Source organism: Trichechus manatus, unplaced genomic scaffold (assembly GCF_000243295.1).
Source record: "Trichechus manatus latirostris isolate Lorelei unplaced genomic scaffold, TriManLat1.0 scaffold00236, whole genome shotgun sequence".
Classification (NCBI taxonomy): Eukaryota; Metazoa; Chordata; class Mammalia; order Sirenia; family Trichechidae; genus Trichechus; species Trichechus manatus.
Genome location: NW_004444172.1, coordinates 1,344,301 through 1,369,008, shown reverse-complemented (window position 1 = coordinate 1,369,008; position 24,708 = coordinate 1,344,301). Strand labels below are relative to the sequence as shown.

The following is a 24,708-nucleotide window of genomic DNA, read 5'->3' as shown; positions in this document are numbered from 1 at the left end:
TGGAAGCCTTATTGAGAGTTTTTGTCAGGAATGTTTGCTGGACTTTATCTAATGCCTTTTCTGTGTGAGTCGAAATTATCATGTGATTCTTTTATTTTATTAATGTGGTGGATTATGTTGATTGATTTTCTAATGTCAAACCATCCTTGCGTATGTGGTATGAATCCCACTTAATCTTGGTTTATTATTATTGTTTTTCATATATGGTTCTGAATCCTAATGGCTAGAATTTTGTTGAGAATTTTTGCATCTATCTATATTCACGAAAGATATTGGTCTGTAATTTTTTTTTTTTTTTTTGTGGTATCATTGCCTGGTTTTGGTATCAGGGTTATGTTGGCTTCATAGAATGAATTTAGAAGTATCCCTTCCTTTTCTATGTTTTGAAACAGTTTGAATAATACTGGTGTGAGCTCTTCTCTGAGTGTTTGGTAGAATTCTTTAGTGAAGCCATCTGGGCTAGGACTTTTTTTCATGGGAGTTTTTTGTTTTTTACTTTTTCAATCTCTTATGAATCTTTTCAGATTATCTACCTCAGTTTGTGATAGTTTAAGTAGGTAGTGTGTTTCTATAAATTTATCCATTTCCTCTAGATTTTCAAATTTGATGGAGTACAGTTTTTCATAGTACTCTATTATGATCTTTTTTATTTCAGTTTGGTCTATTGTAATGTCCCCATTTCATTTCTTATTTGGATTATTTGCTTCTCTCCTGTTTTGTCAGTTTTGCCAATGGTTTTGTTGATCCTTTCAAAGAACCAACTTTTGGTTTTGTTGTTTCTTCCTATTGTTTTTCTATTATCTATTTCATTTATTTCTGCTCTGAGATTTATTATTTCCTTTCTTCTGGTGGCTGTGGGTTTCTTTTGCTGCTCACTTTCTATTTGTTTAAGTGGTAGGGCTAACGTTTTAATTTTGTCCCTTTCTGCTTTTTTGATGTGTGCGCCTATTGCTATCAGTTTACTTCTGAGCATTCCCTTAGTTATGTCCCATAGTTTTTGGTATGATGTGTTTTAATTCTCATTTGATTCTAGAAATATGTTATTCCATCTTTGACTTCTTCTATTACCCAGTGGTTTTTAAGCAAGATGTTATTCAGTTTCCATGTATTTGATTTTTTTCTTGTTCTTCCTGTTATTAATTTCTACTTTTATGACATTGTGATCCCAGAAGATGCTTTGTATTATCTCAATGTTCTGGATGTTGTTGAGTGTTGCTTTTTGGCCTAAGATTTGATCTATTCTGGAGAATGTTCCACGTGTATTTGAAATTGTGTATATTTTGCTGCTATTGGGTAGAGTGTTCCACATATTTCTATGAGGTAGAGATGGTTGATTGTGGCCTTAAGGTCTTCTGTATCTTTGCTGAGTTTCTTTCTAGATGTTATGTCCTTTACCAAAAGTGATGTGTTGAAGTCTCCTACTATTATTTTGGAGCTGTCAATTTCTCTTCTCAGTGCTGTTAGAGTTTGTTTTATGTATTTTGGAGCCCTGTCATTGGGTGGTTTTGTCATCATAGTGGACTGTACCTTTAATCATTATATAGTGTCCTTTCTTATCTTTTATGGTGGGTTTTGCCTTAAAGTCTATTATATCTGAGGATAGTATTGCCACTCCTCTTTTTTGATTGCTGTTTGCTTGATATATTTTTTTTCCATCCTTTGATTTTTACTCTATTAATATCTTTGTGTTTCAGGTGTGTCTCTTGTAGACAGCATATTGATGGGTCTTTTTTTTGTATCCATTCTGTCACTCTCTGTCTCTTTATGAGTGCATTCAAGCCATTTACACTCAGTGTGATTATAGATAGGTGTGAGTTTATTGCTGCCATTTTCTAGTGCTTTTTTTTTCTGGTGCTGACATTTTCTTTGTTCCTCTTACTCTCCTGTGCTGAGTTCCTTTTGTTTGTGAAATTTCTTTTCATTTCTTTTGTTATTATAGGTTTTCTGTTTACAGAGACTTTGTTTTTCTTCTTTACTTTGATGAGTATGTTTGTTGACTTTCTTTGTGGTTACCTTGAAATTTGGTCTTATCTTCCTACGTTTGAACCGGTGTTTTATTACCTGATATCGCCTTGACTTCCTCTCCATTTGAAAGTTCTATATCTACACAGTGTATTTCCCCTTTTATTGTTCTGACATCGTTGTCATTTGCAGATTGACATCTCTAGTTCCCTGTTTTGAATCTTTTTTTTTTTTAACCATTGAGAGTTCATTCCCAAGTCTGTATTTGGCTGATACTGACCTGTATCCTGCTTTCAGATTGTTGTCTGACATTGTTGATTCTCTACCTCTATCTCCTACTGGGGATTCCGTGGAGCTGCACGTGGGGTTGGTGTATTTATTTCAAGATGGCAATGCTGAGTCATACCTTTTGGTCTGGAACCTCTACTCCCTATCTATATTCTTTCCCATTTGCTATCAGTTTCTTCCTCTTCTCAGTGACTTCTAATCTAATACTTCATCTCTTCATTTAAGGCTCAAGTTTTTAGAATTGACATCTGTATCTGTTTTACTTGGTTTTTCAGGTCTTTGTTGCAGCAGGATGGCTTAATGCAGCTGATTAGTCCACCATCCTAGCTCTGCCTCCAATTTGTTGTTGTTGTTGTTAGGTGCTGTTGAGTAGATTTGACTCATAGCAACCACATCTGACAGAATAGAACTATCCCATAGTATTTCCTAGGCTGTAATCTTTATGGAAGCAATTTGCCAGGTCTTTTTTCCTGTGGAGCCACTGGTGGCTTCTAACTGACAATCTTTTGGTTAGAAGCAGAGCATTTAACCTTTGAACCATCAGGGCTACTAAGGTATAATTTACATATAATAAAACACGTAGATTTATATGTACGCTGCTGAGATTTGACCTATGTGAGACCTGTATTACTGCTGCCCCAGTCAAGGAAGTAATTCCATTATCCCAGAAGGTTCCTTGACTTCTCTTTGCAGTAAATTCTCCCACACCATATCCCAGGTAAAAAATTAAAAATTGATATGCTTTCTATCACCATTGACTAATTTTACTTCTTCTAGATCTTTATATAAATATAATAATACTGTAGTTTGTGTTTGGTTTCTTTTGTGCAACTTATTATTACTGAAATTCATCCATGATGTTGTATCAGTAGCTCATTCAGTTTTATCGATGAGTAGTATTCTGTTGTATGAATATACCACAGATTGTTTATTTTTAAAAATTTTTTATTGAAGAACCAGAATATTCCTAGTTCAGACTATAATGAATAAAGATTTCATGAACATTAATGTACCAGTTCTTTTCTGGGCATATTTTTTCATTCCTTTTGGGTAAGAATCCAGGAAGAGAATTCCTGGAATATATTGTAGGTACATGTTTAGCTTTATTAGAAATTGCCAAACTCTTTACCCAAGTGGCTTACACAACTGCACACTCCAACCAGCAATGCATGAAAATTCCAGGAGATGTAAGTAGTAGCCAATACTTAGTAATGTCAGTGTTTTTAATTTTAGCCAGCCTAGTGTGTAGGAAGTTGTATCTCATTTGTAATTTAATTTCCCTAATGACTAAGGATGCTGGACTTTTTTAAAAAAAATGTTTATTGTTCTATTTTTCTTCTTCAGTGTCTGTTCAAATCTTTTGTATATTTGCATTTTTTAAATTATTATTATTGATTTGAGGAGGATATTTTTATTGATCCTGTATCCCACAGAATTACTTTTGATTCTTAGGGGATAATTGAACATATATATGGGCATGTTGTTTGGATTCTTTGTTATGTTCCACTATTTATCTATCTTTACAAAATACTATACTATCTTGAAAATTTAAAGCCAGTATATATAGCTACATGGAGCCCTGAGCAGCGCAGTGGTTAAGAGCTATGGCTTCTAACCAAAAGGTCGACAGTTCAAATCTACCAGCCGTTCCTTGGAAACCCTATGGGGCAGTTCTACTTTGTCCTATAGGGTTGCTGTGAGTCAAACTCCACTTGACAGAAACAAGTTTGTAATATCATTCTTTTTCAAGATTGGTTTGGCTATTCTGAGTCTTTTGCTTCTGGAGTATAGGAACAGATCTCAAGTCATAGATGAAGTAGAGTGGCTTGTTTATATATCTTGAGACTAAGCCTAGGCCTGTCTGCTCTGAGAACAGCCATATGTAGTAGCAGTTATATTATTTTAGTATTAAAATTTGATCCCTATCTAAAAATCAAGTCTTGTTAAAAGTTGTATCTTGGTTTCAATCCAATGGTGTGAAATTAGCGATGGACTACTTGCATGGTTAACATAAAATGGTAGAAGTGATAAGCCTGGTTTATATGCCATCCTTCTCCAATATCTTAGATCCAAAATGGCTCCTTTTTCCATGTGGGAAATTTGATTACTTTGAGAAAAAATGGTTTGAAGAGTATGTCTTACTGCCTGAACAAAGAAGCCAGGGAATACAAATTGGGAGAATTCATTAACGAGGTCACGTAGGAAACCAACCTTGGGGATTTTTAGAAATAACTGGAAGCTCAGTTTATTCATTTCAGTCATTACAGCCTTGTAACTTTTGCCATTTAAGCATTAATACAAATGTAGTCCAACTTCCAAGCTAAAAACTCTTTGTGCATCTAGACATCAATTGCATACGGAGTGAAAACAATGAAAAGAAAGTTAAAGTTTCTAAAGCTGGGAAACATTTTGAGAATGTAAAAATATTTAAAGAATGTCCATGTAGGTACGCTGCATTATTTCTGAACTATTCACTTCTGTGAGGTCTAGAATTCTGTAAAATTTCTGAAGAAAAGAATTGGATGTTTGAAAACCATTAGGTTGTATCTGTGATATCAGGTAGCTAATGTCAAGCACTATTATTTTCATTTTACAGTTTTTCCATCACACAAAGAAAATGATTTATCAGTAAATGTTAGTGTCATTTTGTGAAAAATGGGTAAAAAAAATACTACTTTGATAAAAATCACAATTTGTAACATGTTTTTTCTCAGTGATTTTCAAAAAAATTATATTATTAAGTGTATAAGTAAAAAAATTACCCACCTAAACATCTTTAGAATGAGGAAGAGTCCTTGCACATATATTTTAGAAATAAAAAGCATTCATGTATTAGGTTGTAAGCATAACGCTGATTATTACAGCATTCATTTTTTTATAGTAGCAAAAAAAGAAAAGAAAATCTGCAACCAACCAAATGTCCATAAATCAAGAACTGGTCAAATATAAAGTGATTGAGCTATGCTCCACAGTTGTATGCTACTGTTAAAAATGAAAAATATTTAATATTAATGACCAAGCAAGTTGATGATGATGATAATGATGATGATGATGACGATGATGATGATGATGATGACACAGTCTTAATAAGAAAAGCAAGTTGTGGAGAAATTGAGGTTGTCTAATATTTTTAAAGTGCATTTGAGAGGGATGATATTGGAGAATGCTATTGATATTATTTAACTTTCTCTGTGGGTTGTAAAAAGTGATGAGGATGACATAATTTGAGGAAGAAAAAAATACAAGTTAAATCTGTACAGCATGACAGAAAATATAACTGTAGAAAATAAAATATGTTCATAATATTAACCATGCTTAGGGACAGAATCTGATGATAACATGATAAGCAAAATTGATTTGATTGGGAATACAGTTTTGTTTTTCTTTAATTATGCTCAATTTATATTGTTAATAAAATATAGTACAGTAAAAAAGCAAAAAAAAAAATAAAATAAAGGAAAAGCACAGGTCTGGGATCAAGAGACACTGGTTCAAATTCTGATTCAGTTTCTCAAATGTTCAGTTTAAATATTAGGGAAGATTGAAACAAACACCATTGAGTTAGTGTATATATTTTAAAAATCTGAAAAACCCCTATTCAAAAGATGAGAAGAACACTAAAGTGTAAGGAAGCAGTCCATTTGCTGAGTGAGTATACACGTGAATTAAGCATGGTGTTAGCAGAGTCCAAGCAAGGTAAGGGTCACTGTGTATAGAAGCCCATGAAGTAAACAATATAGACACAAATAAAAATGCAGTTAACAATTGAGTGTATCAGTTAACTTTAATCTGTGTTATCACTGCCAACGACTTCAAAATATACTGACACCACTCCATTAGCTGGCCAGGTAAATCACTTAACTTGGTTTACAAACTTTAAGTCAGCTTGTTCATTAGGACGCTCACATAAACCAAAAGAGACTATAGTGTGAGGATCTGTCCAGGCTACTCTAGAATTATTCAGCATTTTTCTCATGGCTACTAATTAGAATTATTCCTGAAGCCCACTCCATCCTTGAGATACAAAATATTAAGTCAAACTGATTGAAAACCACATCCTCAGGGGAGGTATTTTGTTTCTTCATTAAGCCTAGATTCCTTTTTTTTTTTTAAAGTAAAAAAGAAAGTTTTCTTTGGCATATATTCAAAAGGACAAAAGTGGGAAGTGGACAAGCATGCTGCCACAGCCATGTCTGCCCGAGTCCAAAGAATATTACAGAATAGGCAAGCGTGGGAAAACGGACAAGCATGCTGCCATAGCCATGTCTGCCTGATTCCCAAGAACAGTTACAGAGCCATCAGTATATATCAACATCACAAAATGGGTAGAATCATTGAAAGCATCACTTTTTCACTGAGTTAGCCTAGATTCTTGAAATATAATTTTAATTTTGTGTTACAAGCACTTATTATTTATTTCCTGCTTCTTGTCTAGTGTGCATATTCATCGAGTTTCAATCTTACTTATCTTTAATACCCAGTGACTGCTATAAAATATATAATACTAAATTCCTGGTTAATGTTGCTCCATTTTGGCTATTTTAGACTAATTTACCTCTGCAAGCCTATGTTTAACATAAATTTGGTACAAATTGTCTCATTTCTAAATAATCCAGTTTGCATTACGACTAAAAATTACTTGGGGCATTACCTGGCTATGATACTTATTTCTACTGAAGTGAAGATGAAGGGTAAGGGAAGATATAAGACAAAGTGTTTTTTCCAGAAAAAACAAACAAAAAACTGATAAATTAGTTTTACTTTTTAATATCATAATTGATCTAACAGTGTTAAACAGAGACTACTGGACCCACCTTCATAAGCAATTTTTAAAATAGTGTGGGAATTTTGCATCGGTTACTTAATGTTCTCTTTAGGGCATCTTTTACTTCTTTGTTCCTTAGGCTATAGATCAATGGATTCAGCATAGGGATCACCAGAGTATAAAACACAGAAGCCATTTTATCAATATCAAATGCAGGGATGGACTTAGGCTGCAAGTAAATAAACAAGAGTGTCCCGTAGAATACAACCACCACTGTCAGATGGGAGCCACAGGTGGAGAAGGCTTTATACCTCCCCTCAGCTGTGTTCATTCGGAGGATGGCTACAAGAATAAACATGTAGGATACAAGAACAATCAAGAAGGAAGAGAGCAAATTGCAGCCTTAAAAGATCAAAATGATCAATTTTAATTCATGTGTGTCAGAACAGAGCATGGACATCAGTGGGAGACTGTCACAGTAAAAATAGCTGATAATGTTAGAGCGACAGAAGGATGATTTAAATAACTTAATTGTGAGAAATAAGGACACAAATGTGCTATAGAGATAGGGAGTAAGTACCAGCAACCAGCGTACTTTCTCTGCCATGATGACCACGTAGAGAAGAGGTTTGTAGATAGCCACATAACGATCATAGGCCATTGCTGATAGAATAAACAGTTCAGTGATGATGAAAATCTCAAAGGATGCTAGCTGGGTGGCACACAAGTTGAAGGAAATCGTATTTTTGTGTGCTACAAAGTTTACCATCATTTTAGGACCAATGACGGTGGAGTAACCAAGATCAGTAACTGACAAATGTCTAAGGAAAAAGTACATGGGTGTGTGTAGCTTGGAGTCCAAATGGGTCAAGATAATTATGCCCAGATTGCCTATCACTGTGACCAAGTATATGAAGATGAAGATTCCAAAGAGCGGTGCTTGCAGCCTAGGATTTTCAGTGATGCCCATGAGAATAAATTCCGTTACCTCAGTTGCTGCAGTATGATTGTGTTTCTCCATATGGTTCATTTTAGAAATCTGTATAAGATATAAAATCAATTGTTATTATGCTTAAGATGCATTCTTCTGATAGAACTTAAAACATAATATATGAGATATAGAGATATTTTCTTTGTAACAAATTCTAAATAGACTCCTTCCTCCATCAAACAAAAACCATACACACCAACATACATTCATGGAAATTTTGCTAAAGTATAATTTAAAAAGGACAAGATATTATGAAGTGATTGTTTTGATGTAGCTGCTATGACCTGGAGCCCTGGTGGTGCAGTGGGTAATAGCTCAGCTGCTAACCAAAACGTCGGCAGTTGGAATCCGCCAGCCGCTCCTTGGAAACCTATGGGGCAGTACTACTCTGTCCTATAGGGTCGCTGTGAGTCAGAATCTACTCGACAGCAATGGGTTTTTACTGTAACCTACTTCTTTTGACCCAAGGTCATTTTAAGTATGCCAAAAAGGCTATGTATTATATTTCAGCTTTCTAAAAATTTCAAATAATTTTTTAAAACCTACATCTATACCTAAACAAGAAAACTCAACTTATTACCAATCATCACAGCTTTTAAAGTAGAAAGAAATGAAATGATTTGCCAAACTATTGGTGGCGTAAAAAATCAGGTGGTGATTAGGAACCCTCTGACCATTAAATATGATATTTATGTTTCAATACTTCTCACTACATATTCAGATTTTTTTAACCCAATGCAAAAGATGAATGCTATATTTTAAATTTAGAATTTTTAAATAATATCTTAGTGTACGTTTGCCACATCTGACATTTCTGCCTTTTGAATCACTTCTTCTAATGTTCTCCCCATCATACGTTCCTCTTCTACACACAAAGGACCTCGACATTCTGATTATTTATGAGTTTTTAATGGAGATTCACGTAAAGTGCCTCAGCAGAAAGAAGAATACAAATGAATAGCAAACACTGATAAATACCTCATTATATGCTAGACACTTTTCTAAACATTTTACATATAGTAACTCATGTGATTCACACAGTAACTCTAGGAAAGAGGTAGTGTCACTATTCCCATTTGATGTTGAAGAAACTGAGGCACAGAAAGTTAAATAACAACCAAAGTCACTCAGCTTATAAGTGCTGGAGGATTCAAATATAAGCAGTATGCCTTTATGATATGTTCTCGTATGCATAATGGTATTCTGCCTCCTCGTTAAGGGCATCCTGAGTAGATAGGTGATGAAGAATGGAACAGGTGTGCCACAGAGTAAATAGACAAAGATCCTGGTTGAAATAAATGACTGATACAGCAAGCTAATTTGAAAACTACGGTGGTCTAAACAATGCACAGCAGAGAATAGCAGGGACTGTGTAAGACGTCTTCCACACACATTAACCCAACTAATAAAAGAAAAGCATGTAGCAAACGAAGAAAGAGTTTTGCAGAGCATAAGGACCTTCAAAATCTTTGGTGATGATCTGATTTAACCTGTATGTCCCGACAAAGTTTCAAAGATCATTATTTTGTACTCACCTTAATGGAGAATCTGCTTTGGCTTCCTCCTGCTTTAATTCTCATTGGTTGTTGAAGGAAGGATTTAAGTGTTTTTTTTGTTTGTTTGTTTTTTTTTAAATCCCCTTGGGGCTCCTTTTGTTGAAGCTTTACACTGATTAAAAAATAAACACACTGCATATAATTGCCTCAGGGAAAATGTTCTGGATATCTGTTAATTATTCTTCAAAAGTCCCATTAGGCAAAAGTCAAAGGCATTGTGTGCCAGGGTCTAAGTGAATAAATGAATTACACAAAATCACTAAACACTGGACATCAGAAATATATCTTTGTCAGTATCTCATATTATGCTATATCATGCATGTAGTAGGTATACTACTTATACACACGCACACACACACATAATAGATGAGTAAGTGAAATAATGGCTCCCAGAATAAGATTATGCAATAGTCAATAATACCAAATCTATTAACCAAGGATATTTTTGCTGGCTATAGAATTCTAGGTTAACATTAGACAAAGTCTTATGATTTGTATTGTTTTTGCATAGAAATTTGTAGCCATTCTTTTCTTTGTTCCTTTGTATGTAGTTTGCTTTTTATCTCTGGCTACTTTTAATGATTTCTACTTATCATTGGTTTTAAACAGTTTGATTGTGATATGCTTTGGTGAGATTTTCTGTTTATTCTGCTTGGAGTTCTTTGGTATTATAGGTTTTTTTATACATTTGAAAAAAATCCCTGCCATTTCTTCTAATATTTGTTCTGTCCCATGTAAGTTCTTCATTCCTCCTGGACCTACAATTGAACATAGATAAGTTACTATTGTTTCACAGATCACCAGGACTATTTTCATGTTGCTACTGTTGTTTTTTTCTAGTATTTTGTTTTCTTTCAGTGTCATTTTGGATCGTCTCTACCGTAATACGTTTAAGTTCACTTTATCAGTGTATAAATTGGCTGTTACTCTCATTCAATAATTCATTTTGTAGCAATGTTGTAATTTCATCACTAGAAGTCCCATTTGGTTATTTTTTAATCTTCCATTTATTTAATTATGTTCATTTTATTTTTAAATCCTTGAACATACAAACATATTTAAAATAACATTTTTAAAATTCTTGCCTACGAATTCTATCATCACCATAATTTCATAATCTACTTCATATGTTAGGATTTTCTGATTAGCATAATGTTTTTAATTTCTCATAGCTCTAGTATTTTTTTTTTTGGATGCTAAATATTGTGAAGTTTATGTTAATGAATGCTGCATTTTATTATATTCCGGTAAGAATATTAAAATTTCTATCCAAGACTCTACTTGTTCTTTTTTTAAATCATTGTTTTATAAATTTATTTTATTTTATTTGTTAAATATAATTTATTTCTGACTCCCCAGTGCTCCTTCCCTGACCACTGGGAAACACTGATATTCTTCTGTCTTGACAAATTTGCTTATTCTAGATATTTCATATAAGTCAGATCAGACAATAATTTTTCTTTTGCATCTGACATTTCAGTGAGCATAATGTTTTCAAGGCTAATATATGTGATGTCATGTATCAAAACTTTATTTCTCCTTATGGCTGAATAATACTTCACTGTATGTGTTTACCACATTTGTTTTATCCATTCATCTTTAGATGGATACTTCGGTTGTTTCCAGCTTTGGGCTATTGTGAATAATGCTGTGATAACACTGATGTACATGTGTCTGTTTGAGTTAATGCTTTCCATTCTTTTTGGATATACTTAAAATTGGAATTGCTAGTCCATATGGAAATTGTATGTTTAAATTTGTAAGGAATCACCAAACTTTCTAGAATGACTGCATCATTTTATTCCCACCAGCAATGCACGAGAGTTTAATTTCTCCAATACTTGATGTTTTCTGCTTTCTTGATGATAGCCATCCTAATGGGTGTGAAGTGGTATTTTATTGTAGTTTGATCTGCATTTCCGTAATGACTGATGGAGGCATTGGTGGTTCAGAATTCTCGCCTTCCATGTGGGAGACTTAGGTGCAATTCTTGGCCAATGCACTTCATGCACAGCCACTATCTATCTGTCAGTGGATGCTTGTGTGTTGAGATGATGTTGAACAGGTTTCAGTGGAGCTTCCAGACTAAGATGGACTAGGAAGAAAGGCCTGGTGACCTACTTCAAAAATCAGCCAATGAAAACCTTATGGATTACAAGGGTACAATCCTCAACTGGTCATGGGGATGATGCATAAGCCGTAGCCGACGGCATAAAAAGTTCACTGACAATGAACAAAATGAGGAAAGCCATCTGTGTGGCACATGCATAATAGGAAATAGTACTTTGATCCACAGCAAAATTTTCTAGCACCTTCGGGCAATGGCAGTAGAATTACCAAGATCAATAAAGGCCAGGTATCTGATGAAAAAATACATAGGTGTGTGTAGGTGGGAGTCCACCTTAGTCAAGATGATCATGCCCAGGTTGCCCACCACTGTGATCATGTAGATGATGAGAAAGACCCCAAAAAGGAGAAACTGCAGCTCAGGGTGCCTTGTGACTCGCGTTAGAATGAATTCAGGCAGCACTGTTAGATTCTGTTGGCCCATTTAGTCAAGGTATCTCTTCTGGGAAGAAACAGAGGGTTGATACTAGCTTTCAAGTAGTTTTATCTAAAGAAATTATATTTGTAGAAACAATGGAAAAACAATTCACATTTTTTTTGTTGTTATCTGTCATTGACTTAGCCCTCAATTCATAGTGACCCCAAGCATAGTGAAATAAAATGCTGGCCAGTCCTGCACCATCCCTATGATCTGTTTTGGATGGGACCCTTGCGATCCATGGGTTTTCACTGGCTGATCTTCAGAAGCTGATCGATAGGCGTTTATTCTTAGTCTGTTTTAGTATGGAACCTCTGCTGAAATCTGTTCAGCATCGTAGCAACACGGAATCTACCATTGACAGACCAGTGGTGACAGTGCATGAGTTACATTGGCCAGAAATGTAGCCTGGGTTTCCCACACAGAGGACTACCACTGAACCACCGCTGACCTTTTTCTTTATATGTTGTTGTTGTGTGCCGGTGAGTCGATTCCAACTCATAGCGACCCTGTAGGATGGAGTAGATCTTCCCTGAGCTTTTCCAAGGCTGTAATCTTAAAGGAAGCAGATTGTCATATTTTTCTCCCATAAAGTGACTGATCTTTCTGTAAGTAGCCACTTACCTTTCTGTCAGCAACCAAGCACTTAACCACTGCACCACCAGGGCTTTTCATCTGATTTTGAAGTTAAAGTAAACTTAAGAATCTTCGACACCCCAGAATAGGGGGATCCATATATAACACATTACTTATCGATACAACATATATTAAATTCTAAAGAAAGTCAACAGAAATTAATCTATGTTGTATCAGTGAATAATGAGTTTTATGTGGATCCTCCCTATTTTGAGATGTAGAAGTTTCTAAAGTTTATTTTAACTTCAAAAACCCATAGAATTGTTAATATAGAGATAGTATACTAGAGACGGTATACTTAATTTTATCTACAAAATAACATCAAAGTTTTCCTTTAGTTCATTTTTTGTCTGAGAATTTATGTGAGATTTTTATAGTCTTAGAGAAGCAGAGATAATGTGAGGTTAGTGAAACTTATGTGTTAAAACCCATTGCTGTCAAGTTGATTCTGACTCATAGTGACTCTATAGGATGAAGTAGAACTTCCCCATAGGGTTTCAAAGGCTGTAATTTTTATGGAAGCAGACTGTCACATATATTTCCTGTGGAGTGGCTGGTGGGTTTGAACCACCAACCTTCCTTTTAGCAGCCGAGTACTTAACCACTGTGCCACCAGGGCTCTCCAACCATGGGTGTATAAGTTTCAAGACACACAAAATCTGGATATCTCCGTGCTAAAATCTATGGTTTATATTAATATTCAGAGATTTTTGACTATTTAATTATATATGCTCTATTTACTGTAATATGACTCTATGGAGAAGATAGGTTAAATAAGCCATTTAGGGTATTTATTTATGCAGTTATTACATCATATATTGCAAACTGTCAATTTGTTTTTGGAACTCTACAATAGAGAACTTATAAAATATAAAATCTTAATGATAAGATCTGTCCCTTCGTTTCATAAAGTTTTATAAATAAAGTCAATAAATCACAGTGGAACTACCCTGATTGGAGCCAATGAATCCCTTTAGCCTAATCCACTTGGTTTTCCTTTTAACCTCTTCTCACATTCATTGTCCCATCAATGGAAACCTAAGATTCTATAAGCATGAGAACAGTAAGTGGAGTTCCAAATATTCAGTGATGTAAAATACAGGCTTTATTAATTATTATTTGATGGAATGTCCATGTTTTGTCTATACAGCTATTAGAAACTTCCAGGGGCCCCTGACAAGGTCTAAGTTTATAGTATGCAGTAACTGTAGTTCAGAGCTGGACTACAGACAGCTGTCTGCTAAGGATGATTTTTGATCCTGTTGGTGTATGGAATTTTCAGGAGAATAGCAGTAATCCTAGACATATGCTAATTTTTGGTTTCATTTTGCCAGCCTGATCCAGGAGATTGAGAGGCAGGAGGATACTGGAGATTGGTGAGCCACCTCTATCTCTTCTTTTTTAGATAAGGTTCTCTGTTGTTTCTGCACTCAGTTCCATTCTCCCTTCCAGTTCCTTCCTCTTTTACAGAATAAGAACTATAAGCCTATGTGTCATGGGTTGAATTATGTCATCCAAAAAATGTGTGTATCAATTTGGCTGGGCCATGACTCCCAGTATTGTGTGGTTGTCCTCCATTTTGTGATTGTAATTTTATTTTAAAGAGGATTAGGGTGGGATTGTAACACCTTTATTAAGGTCACATCCCTGATCCAATGTAAAGGGAGTTTTCCTGGGGTGTGGCCTGCACCACCTTTTATCTTACAAGAGATAAAAGGAAAGGGAAGCAAGCAGAGAAGGGGGACCTCATACCACCAAAAAAGCAGTGCCAGGAGCAGAGTGTGTCCTCTGGACCTGGGGTTCCTGCCCAGAGAAGCTCCTAGTCTAGGGGAAGTTGATGAGAGGGACCTTCCTCCAGAGCCCACAGAGAGAGAAAGGCTTCCCCTGGAGCTGATGCCCTGAATTTGGACTTCTAGCCTACTAGACTGGGAGAAAATAAATTTCTCTTTGTTAAAGCCCTCCACTTGTGGTATTTCTGTTACAGCAGCACTCGATGACTAAGACACTGTACTGTTTTGAAAACTTTGCCTCAAATTTGCTGTATCACAAAGCTTGATATTATAAGATTTTACTGTAGAATACTAGATTGAGGTAAGGAATTCAGATTTTACTTCCAATTCTACCATGTTTAAAGTTTCAATGTTCTGTAAGAAGTATCCTAATGTTTATTGAGTCTATCAGCATCTTCAGTGTCATTCCCTACCTTCCTCTAAAGATGACCAGATATTTTACTCTGCCCATTCTCCTTTTTGGAAAATAATATCTCAGATCTTTCCTGGACATCTAAATACGTACATTTTAAATATCTCTGGGCAGCAATCAACACTAGAGCAAGAAGAATATACAAGTGTGCAGATGAATGAAATATTTTTCAATCCTCAGACACGGTAATATCAGGTAGGAATTATTTTAGGTTCAGGGAGTTCTTCATAACTCTATAACTCTTAAAAAGACAGTATTTTCCAGTCTACTCCATAAGTTTGTAATGCCCATTCTGAAAAACCAGACCCAGTAGTAAATTAACTAATAGGGAAAACAAAGAACAAACAACAAACAATATCATCATCATCAACAACCAAAAATGGTGTGCTTTTCATGGGAAATTCTTATGTAAAAATTATTCAAAGTTTACCAACTGTTGCATGGTACATACTAACAGTATCCTAAAAATATGCATTGTTTAGTAACTATTTCATTGGACATTCTCATACTGAAAGAATATTTATTTAATATTGTCTCAGACATACTTCTAATAAAAAAAAATTATTTTTGTGAAACTCAAATGTGCCTGGGTGTATCTGGCAATCCTAACCTTAATTTGATGTTGTTTGTTGCTGTCAAATTGGCTCTGACTTATGGTAACTCCATGTATAATAGAACAAAATAATGTCCATTCCTGTTCCATCTTCATGAATGTTGGTATATTTGAGTGCATTATTGGCACTATTGTGTCAATCTATCCCATTGAGAGTTCCTTCCTTTTTGTTGCCCCTCTGCTTGACCAAATATGATGTCTTTTTCTAGCTATTGATCTTTCCTGATGATTTGTCCAAAGTATGCATAACCTTAATAGATTACATTAAATTAAATTGATGCTGAATTTTCAGGTATTTCTGGCTCCCTCTTCACTTGCAGTAATTAAACGCCCCTCTCAGCTCCCTTAAATCAAATAGAGCTAGAGCACACCATTAATTTATAGGATTTAATGTCCTACAAACACTGTAGAGCTCCACAGAATCCTAGTTAACAAAAAAGAAAGTGAATGTTTGTGGTGTAGTTGAAGGGATAATTTGTGAGTGGCTGTAATTGTCTCTTCAGTGAGGAGTCAAGAGTCGTGATAAATGACCAAAATCTACGTGATAATCAGAATCAAAGACAATTCTTATCCACTCACCTTGAGTAGAGAATCAGATTTGCTTTTCTCAAAAGATTCTCTTGTTTTCTTTGGTAGGATGAATTTATGATTTCCCTTCCCTTTTTCATATTCCACAGAGAATTAGCATGCATTTCACTGATTATGCTTAAAACATTAAAGAACTTCAAAATTTGCCTTAATGTGCCTGCTAATTATCGAGGTCATCCTACATATTCCCTAGCGAAAAGAAGGAAGGTATAATTCAATGACAGAACAAAAACATAAGTACTCTACACAGTCTCATGGAAACTACATGATATAAAGCTACTCATTCACTTCATAGTCAAGAAACAGACACAACAGGGAAAAAAAAAGAAATATGTAGCAGGCTCTGTGTTATAAATATATCATTTAACTCATACATATTTTAAATCCATCATTTAACTCATAATTTAACCCATATTATTTTCATATTTCCTGGGTGGTGTAAGTGGTTAACACGCTCTACTGCTAACCAGAAAGGTTAAAATTCAAGTCCACTCAGAGGAGCCTCAGAAAAAATTCCTGGCATTCTACTTTTAAAAAAAAAACAGTCATTGAAAACCCTATCATGTGCAGTTCTACTCCGACACACGTGGAGTTGCCGTAAGTCATAATCTACTTGAAGGCAATTAGTATTCTCATATTCAGAAGAAACTGAGCTCAAATGAACTGTGTAATTTGCCTGAAATTACACAATTAATAACCAGAGGATTTGAAATTAAAACTTGATCTCTCCTGTTCCACATTTCTAAATAATTGATATATTTACCTTTCCTTTCATGTGACAAACCTATAGGAATTATTGTAATGCAATGTGTTAGCTCATAATTGCCCCAGTTGTAGGATTTCCTTAGCTGAGATACTACCACTGTTGGATAATATTCGGTACAACCTCATAATGAGTCAAATTTACTTGTAAGAGACTATATCTCATCTCATAAAATTTTATCCATGCCTCCTTCCTGGGTGACTTCCATATGTACAAGAATTGAGGAAACTTTACATACAATGAAACACACTGATCAAAAGGGTACACATTGATGAATTTTGACAAATGCATTTCTTTTGTACCAATATAAATCAAGATATCGAACAGTTTCAATACAAAGAAAGTTCCCTCATGCTTTATACCCTCCACACACTTGGCCACTTATGTCACTAAGGGATTAGCCTTATATCTTCCCCAAGTAACTGCTGTTCTGAGTTCTGTCACTAGATTTCTTTTCCCTCTATGTGAAATTCACATGAGTCATATCGTACAATAAGTACTCTCAGTTTGTCTTCTTTCAGTGACCATATTGTGTTTCACATTTAACCATGTTGTATTTGTATTGCTGTGTAGTATTCTACTTGTGAATATACCACAATTCATTGAACCATTCTCCTATTGGTGGACACTTGAACTTAGGCCTATTATAAAACAAATGTAGTATAAGCATTCTTATATAATTATATTTGTGGACATATCCACTAATTTATCATGGTTAGAGAAGATAACTGAAGAAGAATTGATGCATTTGGATTATGGTGTTGGTGAAGAATATTGAATATACCATGGACTGTCAGAAGAACAAAGAAATACATCTTGGAAGAACTACAGCTAGAATGTTCCTTAGAAGCAAGCATTACCAGACTTCGTCTCATTTACTTTGGATATGTTATAGGAAGGGACCAATTCCAGGAGAGGGACATCATACTTGTTCACTGAAAAAAAGAACCATAAACAAGATGGACTGACACAATGGCTACAGCAATTGGCTCAAATATAGCAATGATTGTGAGGATGGTGCAGGACTGGGCAGTGTTTCCTTCTGTTGTACATAGGATCACTAGAAGTAGAAACTCACTCGATGGCACCTAAAAACACCATGTTTCATATTTTAAGTATGTTGCTGTTGTTGTTAGGTGCCGTCAAGTTGGTTCCAACTCACAGCGACCCTATGTACAGCAAAATGAAATGCTGTCCGGTCCTACACCATCCTCACAATCTTTATGCTTGAGCCCATTGTTGCAGCCACTGTGTCAATCCATCTCATTGAGGGTCTTTCTCCTTTTTGATGAACCTCTACTTTACCAATTTTCAATATAGATATATTGTATGTCTTTTGTTCAATTTAATGCTAAAAGTATTTTATGTCTTTCAAACTACTGTAAGTAGAAGTTTCAGTTGCTAGTGAATATTATCCAGTTTATTTTTGATTTTTTAATCTTACATACTAGGATCTTGCTAAATAAAATATTCACTTTTGGGGTACTAAGTTTTGTACTTCTTTAGATCAATAGCACAAATACCTGTGGAGACTAGGCCTAAATCAACATATGTGTATGATGGTCTATCAGCATTATGGTAAAATTTATCTCCAGGTACAGGTTTACCTTGCTATCCAAAAGCAGAGTATCCCTATGAAAATTTTCATAAGCTCAAGTGGTGTAAAGCGAAGAAGGAATTGCCATTAATCTATGTGGGAAAAATTTTTGAGCCTTCCCAGAGTCAAAAAATATTCTACCAAATCATAGCAAATAACACACACACAGACACACACACAAAAAAACTAAAATAACACTAACATGTTTTCACAGACACAGTTTAAAGCTACTGTGGCTTTATGATGAGAAGCTAAGTACAGTTCCTGGTGAAGGAGCTTGGCAACTCCACTCTCACTGCTCAAGGTCCATGTTGCTTCTTTAAGGGCTCCCTGCAAAATAAATGCTGAACACTAGTTTTACTTTTTGCCTTTGTTCATAAAACTGAATATCCTCTTCAGATTCCTTTCTTTTTTAAAAAATTTAATTGTGGTTTAGATGAAGATTTGCAGAGCAAATTTAGTTTCTCATTAAACAATTAATACATATATTGGTTTGTGACATTAGTGGCCAACCCCATGACCTGCCACTCTCTTCTCTTCTTGACCTTGGGTTCCCCATTTCCATTTGTTCAGCTTTCCCATCCCGTCCTGCCCTTTGTCCTTGCCCCTAGGCTGGTGTGCCCATTTAATCTCTTATACATGGTTGAGTATTATTGTATGTTTTATGGGCCTGTCTAATCTTTGGCTGAAGGATGAACCTCAGGAGTGACCTCAATGCTGAGTTAAAAGGGTGTCCGGGGGACGTATTCTCAGAGTTTCTCCAGTCTCTGTCAGACTAGTAACTCTGGTCCTTTTTTGTGAATTTCAGTTTTGTTCTACATTTTTCTCCAGCTCAGATGGAGACTCTCTATTGTGATCCCTGTCAGAACGGTTTGTGGTGGTAGCTGGGCACCTTCTAGTTGTGCTGGACTCTGTCTGGTGGAGGCTGTGAGAATTGTTGTCCATTAGTCCTCTGGACTAACCTTTCCCTTTTGTCTTTGGTTTTCTTCATTCTCCCTTGCTCCGGATAGGGTGGGACCAGTGGAGTATCTTAGATGACTGCTCACAAGATTTTAAGACTCCAGACGCTACTTACTCAAGTAGAATATAGAATATTTTCTTTCTAAACTGTGTTATGCCAATTGAGCTAGATGTCCCCTGAGGCCATGGTCCCCATCCTTCAGTCCAGTAATTCTGTCAGGTGACCATAGGTGGATGGATTTACATTTGGGTTCTCAATTCTGTTCCATTGGTCAATGTGTTTGTCATTGTACCAGTACCAGGCTGTTTTGACTACTATAGCTGTATAGTAGGTTCTTAGGTCAGGTAGTGTGGGGTCTCCTACTTTATTCTTCTTCTTTAATAGTGCTTTACTTACCTGGAGCCTCTTTCTTTTTCATATAAATTAATAATTAGTTTTTCCATCTCATTAAATAATGTTGTTAGTATTTGGATCCAGTTTGCATTGTATTGATTGCTTTGGGTAGAATTGACATTTTCACAGTGTTGAGTCTGCCTATCCATTAGCATGGTATGTTTTTCCATTTATGTTGGTCTCTTTTGGTTTCTTAAAGTAGTGTTTTGTAGTTTTCTTTGTATATGTCTTTTACGTTCCTGGTTAGATTTATTCATAAGTATTTTCTTTTTTTTAAGGGCTATTGTAAATGATATTGATTTTCTGATTTCCTTTTTGTAGTTCTCTTTGTTGGTGTATAGGAATCCAACTCATTTTTTTATATCTTGTATCCTGCTACTCCACTGAATCTTCCTATTGGTTCCAGTAGTTTCTTGTGGAGTCTTGGGTTCTCTATGTATAAAAAACTGACACCAAACCCACTGCCACTGAGGCAATTCCAACTCATAGCAATCCTGTAGGATAGAGTAGAACTGCCCTATAGGGCTTCCAAGGAGTGGCTGATAGATTTGAACTGCTGCTCTTTTGGTTAGCAGCCAAATGCTTAACCACTGTGCTACCAGGGCTGCTCCCTATGTATAGTATTATGATATCCACAAATAAGGATAGTTTTACTTCTTCCTTACAAATCTGGGTGTCCTTTATTACTTTTTCTTGCCTTATTGCTCTAGCTAGGACTTCCAGCAGTGAAGACAGTTACTAATGTTGGGCTTTCATAAAAGTGAAGTGGTGTAGGAGCTTTTGAAGAGTGGAGGATACCTGTAGTCCCCAACTTATGATGTATTCGAGTTACAGGGATCCCCACTTAAGACCATCTGTTTTTTTCTTATATAGCTTATCATTAGTAGTATATACTACATACAATGTTGCAGTATGTAGTCTGCTGATGCTATCATTCTCAGATGTTCACTTGCAGATGTTCAATATTATGATTTATTGTTCAAAACACTGCTGTAGAGCAGCTAATAATAAAAACTAAAAAAAAGAGGTATTTGATTTACTTCAGAACTGACTTACGGCAGAGTCTTCGGAACAAAATCTCATCATAATTTGGGGACTATCTGTACAATCTTATTTTACCTGCCAACATATTTATCAGTTCAGAAATATTTCCTAGTATACTGTCTGTGCCAAAGCAAAGCAGAGAGTAAAAACTTTTTTTCTTCATTTTGCGTAAAGTATGACACTCGTTTGAGAATTTTCCCTTGTAATTAAACTTTTGAAATATTTGTCTAAAATGAAAAAAGTATTAGTGATAGGATAATTTTTGTTTGACAGGAATGTTATTTTTAAATAATGTAAATATTTGTCCCCAAAGATTTGTAGTGACTAAACATAAAAATTCTAGTGACTACGTTCAACAATGGACTCAAACATACAAATGATCATGAAGGTGACACAGGACTGGGCCATGCTCCTTTCTCTTATACATAAGGTCGTCGTAAGTAGGAGCCAACTTGATGGCAACTAAGAAAAACAACAACACGCATAAAATAATAGGAAAAGTGGATGTTACTTCAGTAGAATATATATTATTCGGTGGAATTTATATCACCATCTTTTTAATTATTCTCTATTAAAGAATGGTACTATTTTTTACATAGTGCTTTTTGCATGATACCTGGGTGCTCAGCAGTAAATATTTTTTATCCTAAGTTTATTTGCCCTGTTGACATATCGTTCTTCCTCTTTTACCAATATAATATTCTCCAGAATCATTGAAAATATGAATTAGAAAATATGTCAATATTTTCTGCTGGCTCTTTTTCGCCATCATGTTATCTGTTCAGTTATCACTTAAAATAAGTCCTTTAGTCCTGCCAATCATGCATCCTAAATATCTTTCCTTTATGTTTCCTTCTTCCTCGGCTGCTAACCAAAAGGTTGGAGGTTCAGATTGACCAGCTCCTTGGAAACCCTATTGGGCAGTTCTTCTCTGTCCTAAAGGGTCTCTATGAGTCAGAATTGACTCAATGGCAAAGGTTTTTTTTCTCTCTACCTTCTGTTTCTTTATTCACTTTTTATTATCCATTCTTACTTTCCTAGCTACTATCTCTGCATCTGGAATATGGCCATGATAATCAGCACATGAGGCACTAGCTGTCTAAGGAGGAATAAAATCAAATTAAATGCTAACAGACCTTTCAGATAGCAGCTGAGCATTTTAACCACTACACCAGCAGGACTGTTATAAAATGTATATTTAGCTGTTTCTTCTATACAAATTTTTCCATTAGAGGAAATAATTATGTCAACATTGTATTTGTTAGTTTGTTGTTCTGTTTGTTATGAATTAATGGCTGTGATTTACCTTTAATCATGTTGCCTGGAATTAAACTCTGCTTTATTGTATTAAAATATTTAATGAGTCCAAACATCAGATAAGCAGTAACTAAAACTGTTTTTGGTATAGGGTAGGAACCGTGGAAATGAACATGAAGTTTCTAAAGCTGAAATTTTAAAATCTTTTCTTTTGGTATCATCGCATATAAAAAATCAATATTAACTGTTAATTTCTTATCAAAAAACATGGAGACCAGGAGTTATTGCCATATATTGAGAACATATTTAATGTTCTGAAAGAAAATAATATCACCCAAGAACTCTATATCTGGCAAAATAATCCTTCTAAAATAAGGGCAAAAGTAAGACATTTGCAGATAAACAAAAAGTGATAGAGTTCATAGCTAGTTGACCTGCCATATGGGAAATGCTAAATGGAGTCTTCTGTGTGGAAATAAAGAGACACTCTATTTGTGAATTCTATCAATCATTTAAAAACTTATTAACACCAACCCTTCTCAAACCAATAAACAGAAGAGTAGGGGATATTTTCTAACTTATTCTATGAAACCTTCATTCCCCTGACACCAAAGCCAGACAAAAATATCACAAGAAAATAAAACTAAAAAACAATATCACTTTGACTAGAGATGTAAAAATTATCAACAAAATATTAGCAAATGAAATACAGAAAATATGAAAAGGATTTTACAGTAAGATCAAGTGGGCTTTATCCCAGGAATGCAAGAGTTGTTGAACAGATGATATATAACAGTAACAGAATGGAAGAGAAAGAGTCCATACAAGCATAAGTGTAGATATATAGACCATTGGATTTGAATTGAAAGTTCAGAAATAAACCCATGTATTTATAGTTAATTGAATTTTAACAAGTGTGTCAAGACCTTTTAAGGGGTAAGAATAATCTCTTCAGTAAGGGTGCTGGGATATTGAATATCAACATGGAAAAAAAAAAACTGTACCTCTACCTTATACCATATACAAAAATTAACTTAAAAAAGAGGAAGACCTGAAAGTAAGATAGAAAATTATAACTCTTAGAAGAAACGGTAGTGGCAAATCTTTATGACCTTAGATTTGGAGGTGACTCTTAGATATGACACCAAAAGCAGGAGCAACAAAACAAAAAAATGGATAAATTGTCCTCCATAGAAATAAAAAAAAAAAACTGCACATCAGAGGGCAATAATATCAAGAAAGTGAAAAGACAACTTATAAAACAGGAGAATATATTTGAAAATTGTATGTCTGATTAGGGTTTATTATACAGAATAAATAAAAACCACTTATTACTCAACCACAAAAAGTCAAACAACCCGATTAAAATATTGGCATAGTCATTGAATAGACATTTCTCCAAAGAAAATATATAAATGACAAAAAGAAAAATATATGAAAAGATGCTCAACATAATCTGAAATCACAGAAATGCTAATCAAAATCACAATGAGATACCACTCCACATCCACTAGAATGGATAGAATAATTAAAAAAAAAAAGAAAGAAAAAGTGCAAAAATTTTGGGAAATTGAAAGCCTCATATAATTTTGATGAGATTGTAAAATGTGCAGACACAGTGGAAAACAGTTTGACAGTGCCACAGTAAGATAAATATAAAACTGCCTTTTGATGCAGAAAATCCTCTTCTAGGTATATACCCAAAAGAATTGAAAACAGATATTCAAACAAAGAATTGTATATGAATGTTCATAGAAGCAATATTCCCTATAGCAAAAAAAAGTGAGAACAACCCAGTGTCCATCAGTAGATGAATGAATAAAGAAAATATGGTATATTCACTCAATGAAATATTATTCAGTCATAAAAATGAAGTCATGTATACATGCTATAATGTGGATAAACCTGGAAAGCTTAATGCTAAGTAAGAAAAGCAAAAAACATAAGATTACATATGGAATATTTCCATTTATATGCAATAATCAAAATAGGAAAATCCATAGAGACAAAAAGCAGATTACTGGTTGTCAGGGGCCGTGTGGAGGTAGAGGGCTTGAGAAGAGATGTCTTTATCCATAGAAGCACATCGTTTGGGTGATAAAGATTATTTTACACTAGATAAAACTGATTCCTACACATTATTGTGAATATAATAAAATCCACTGAATTGAACACTTAAATTATTAATTTTAAGTGTGAATTTCACCTCAATAAATAATTATTATAAATACACATTTCAACTCTTTAATGTTATTGTCTATTAATGCTCTGTTCATCAAATTCTTCAATTTATCCACTTCTTCGGAGTTCTAGAATTTTAAGAATTGTATTTTTCCTGCATAACACAGAAAAAATGTGTTTCATGATGATGTAGACTTTTAGAGTTTGGCTTACTAAATATATAAGTTTATATTGACTGAAAATTTGTATTAAAAAAAAGTCAATCCAATGTGTTGTTTATATTAGCCATTGCATTTTTGTTCATCATCTCCATACATACGTACATACGTACATACATACGTATATATATGTATGTATACACACACA

At 34.7% G+C, this 24,708-nt stretch overlaps 1 protein-coding gene across 1 annotated transcript; it reads right to left on the bottom strand.

Moving 5' to 3' along the window:
- Positions 1-7,079: 7,079 nt before the first annotated feature.
- Positions 7,080-8,066, bottom strand: LOC101354303 (olfactory receptor 8K1). Its single transcript, XM_012559342.2, is given in 1 exon segment — positions 7,080-8,066. A coding segment is annotated over 1 exon segment (966 nt). The 5' UTR covers positions 8,046-8,066.
- Between the last annotated feature and the right edge of the window lie 16,642 nt (positions 8,067-24,708).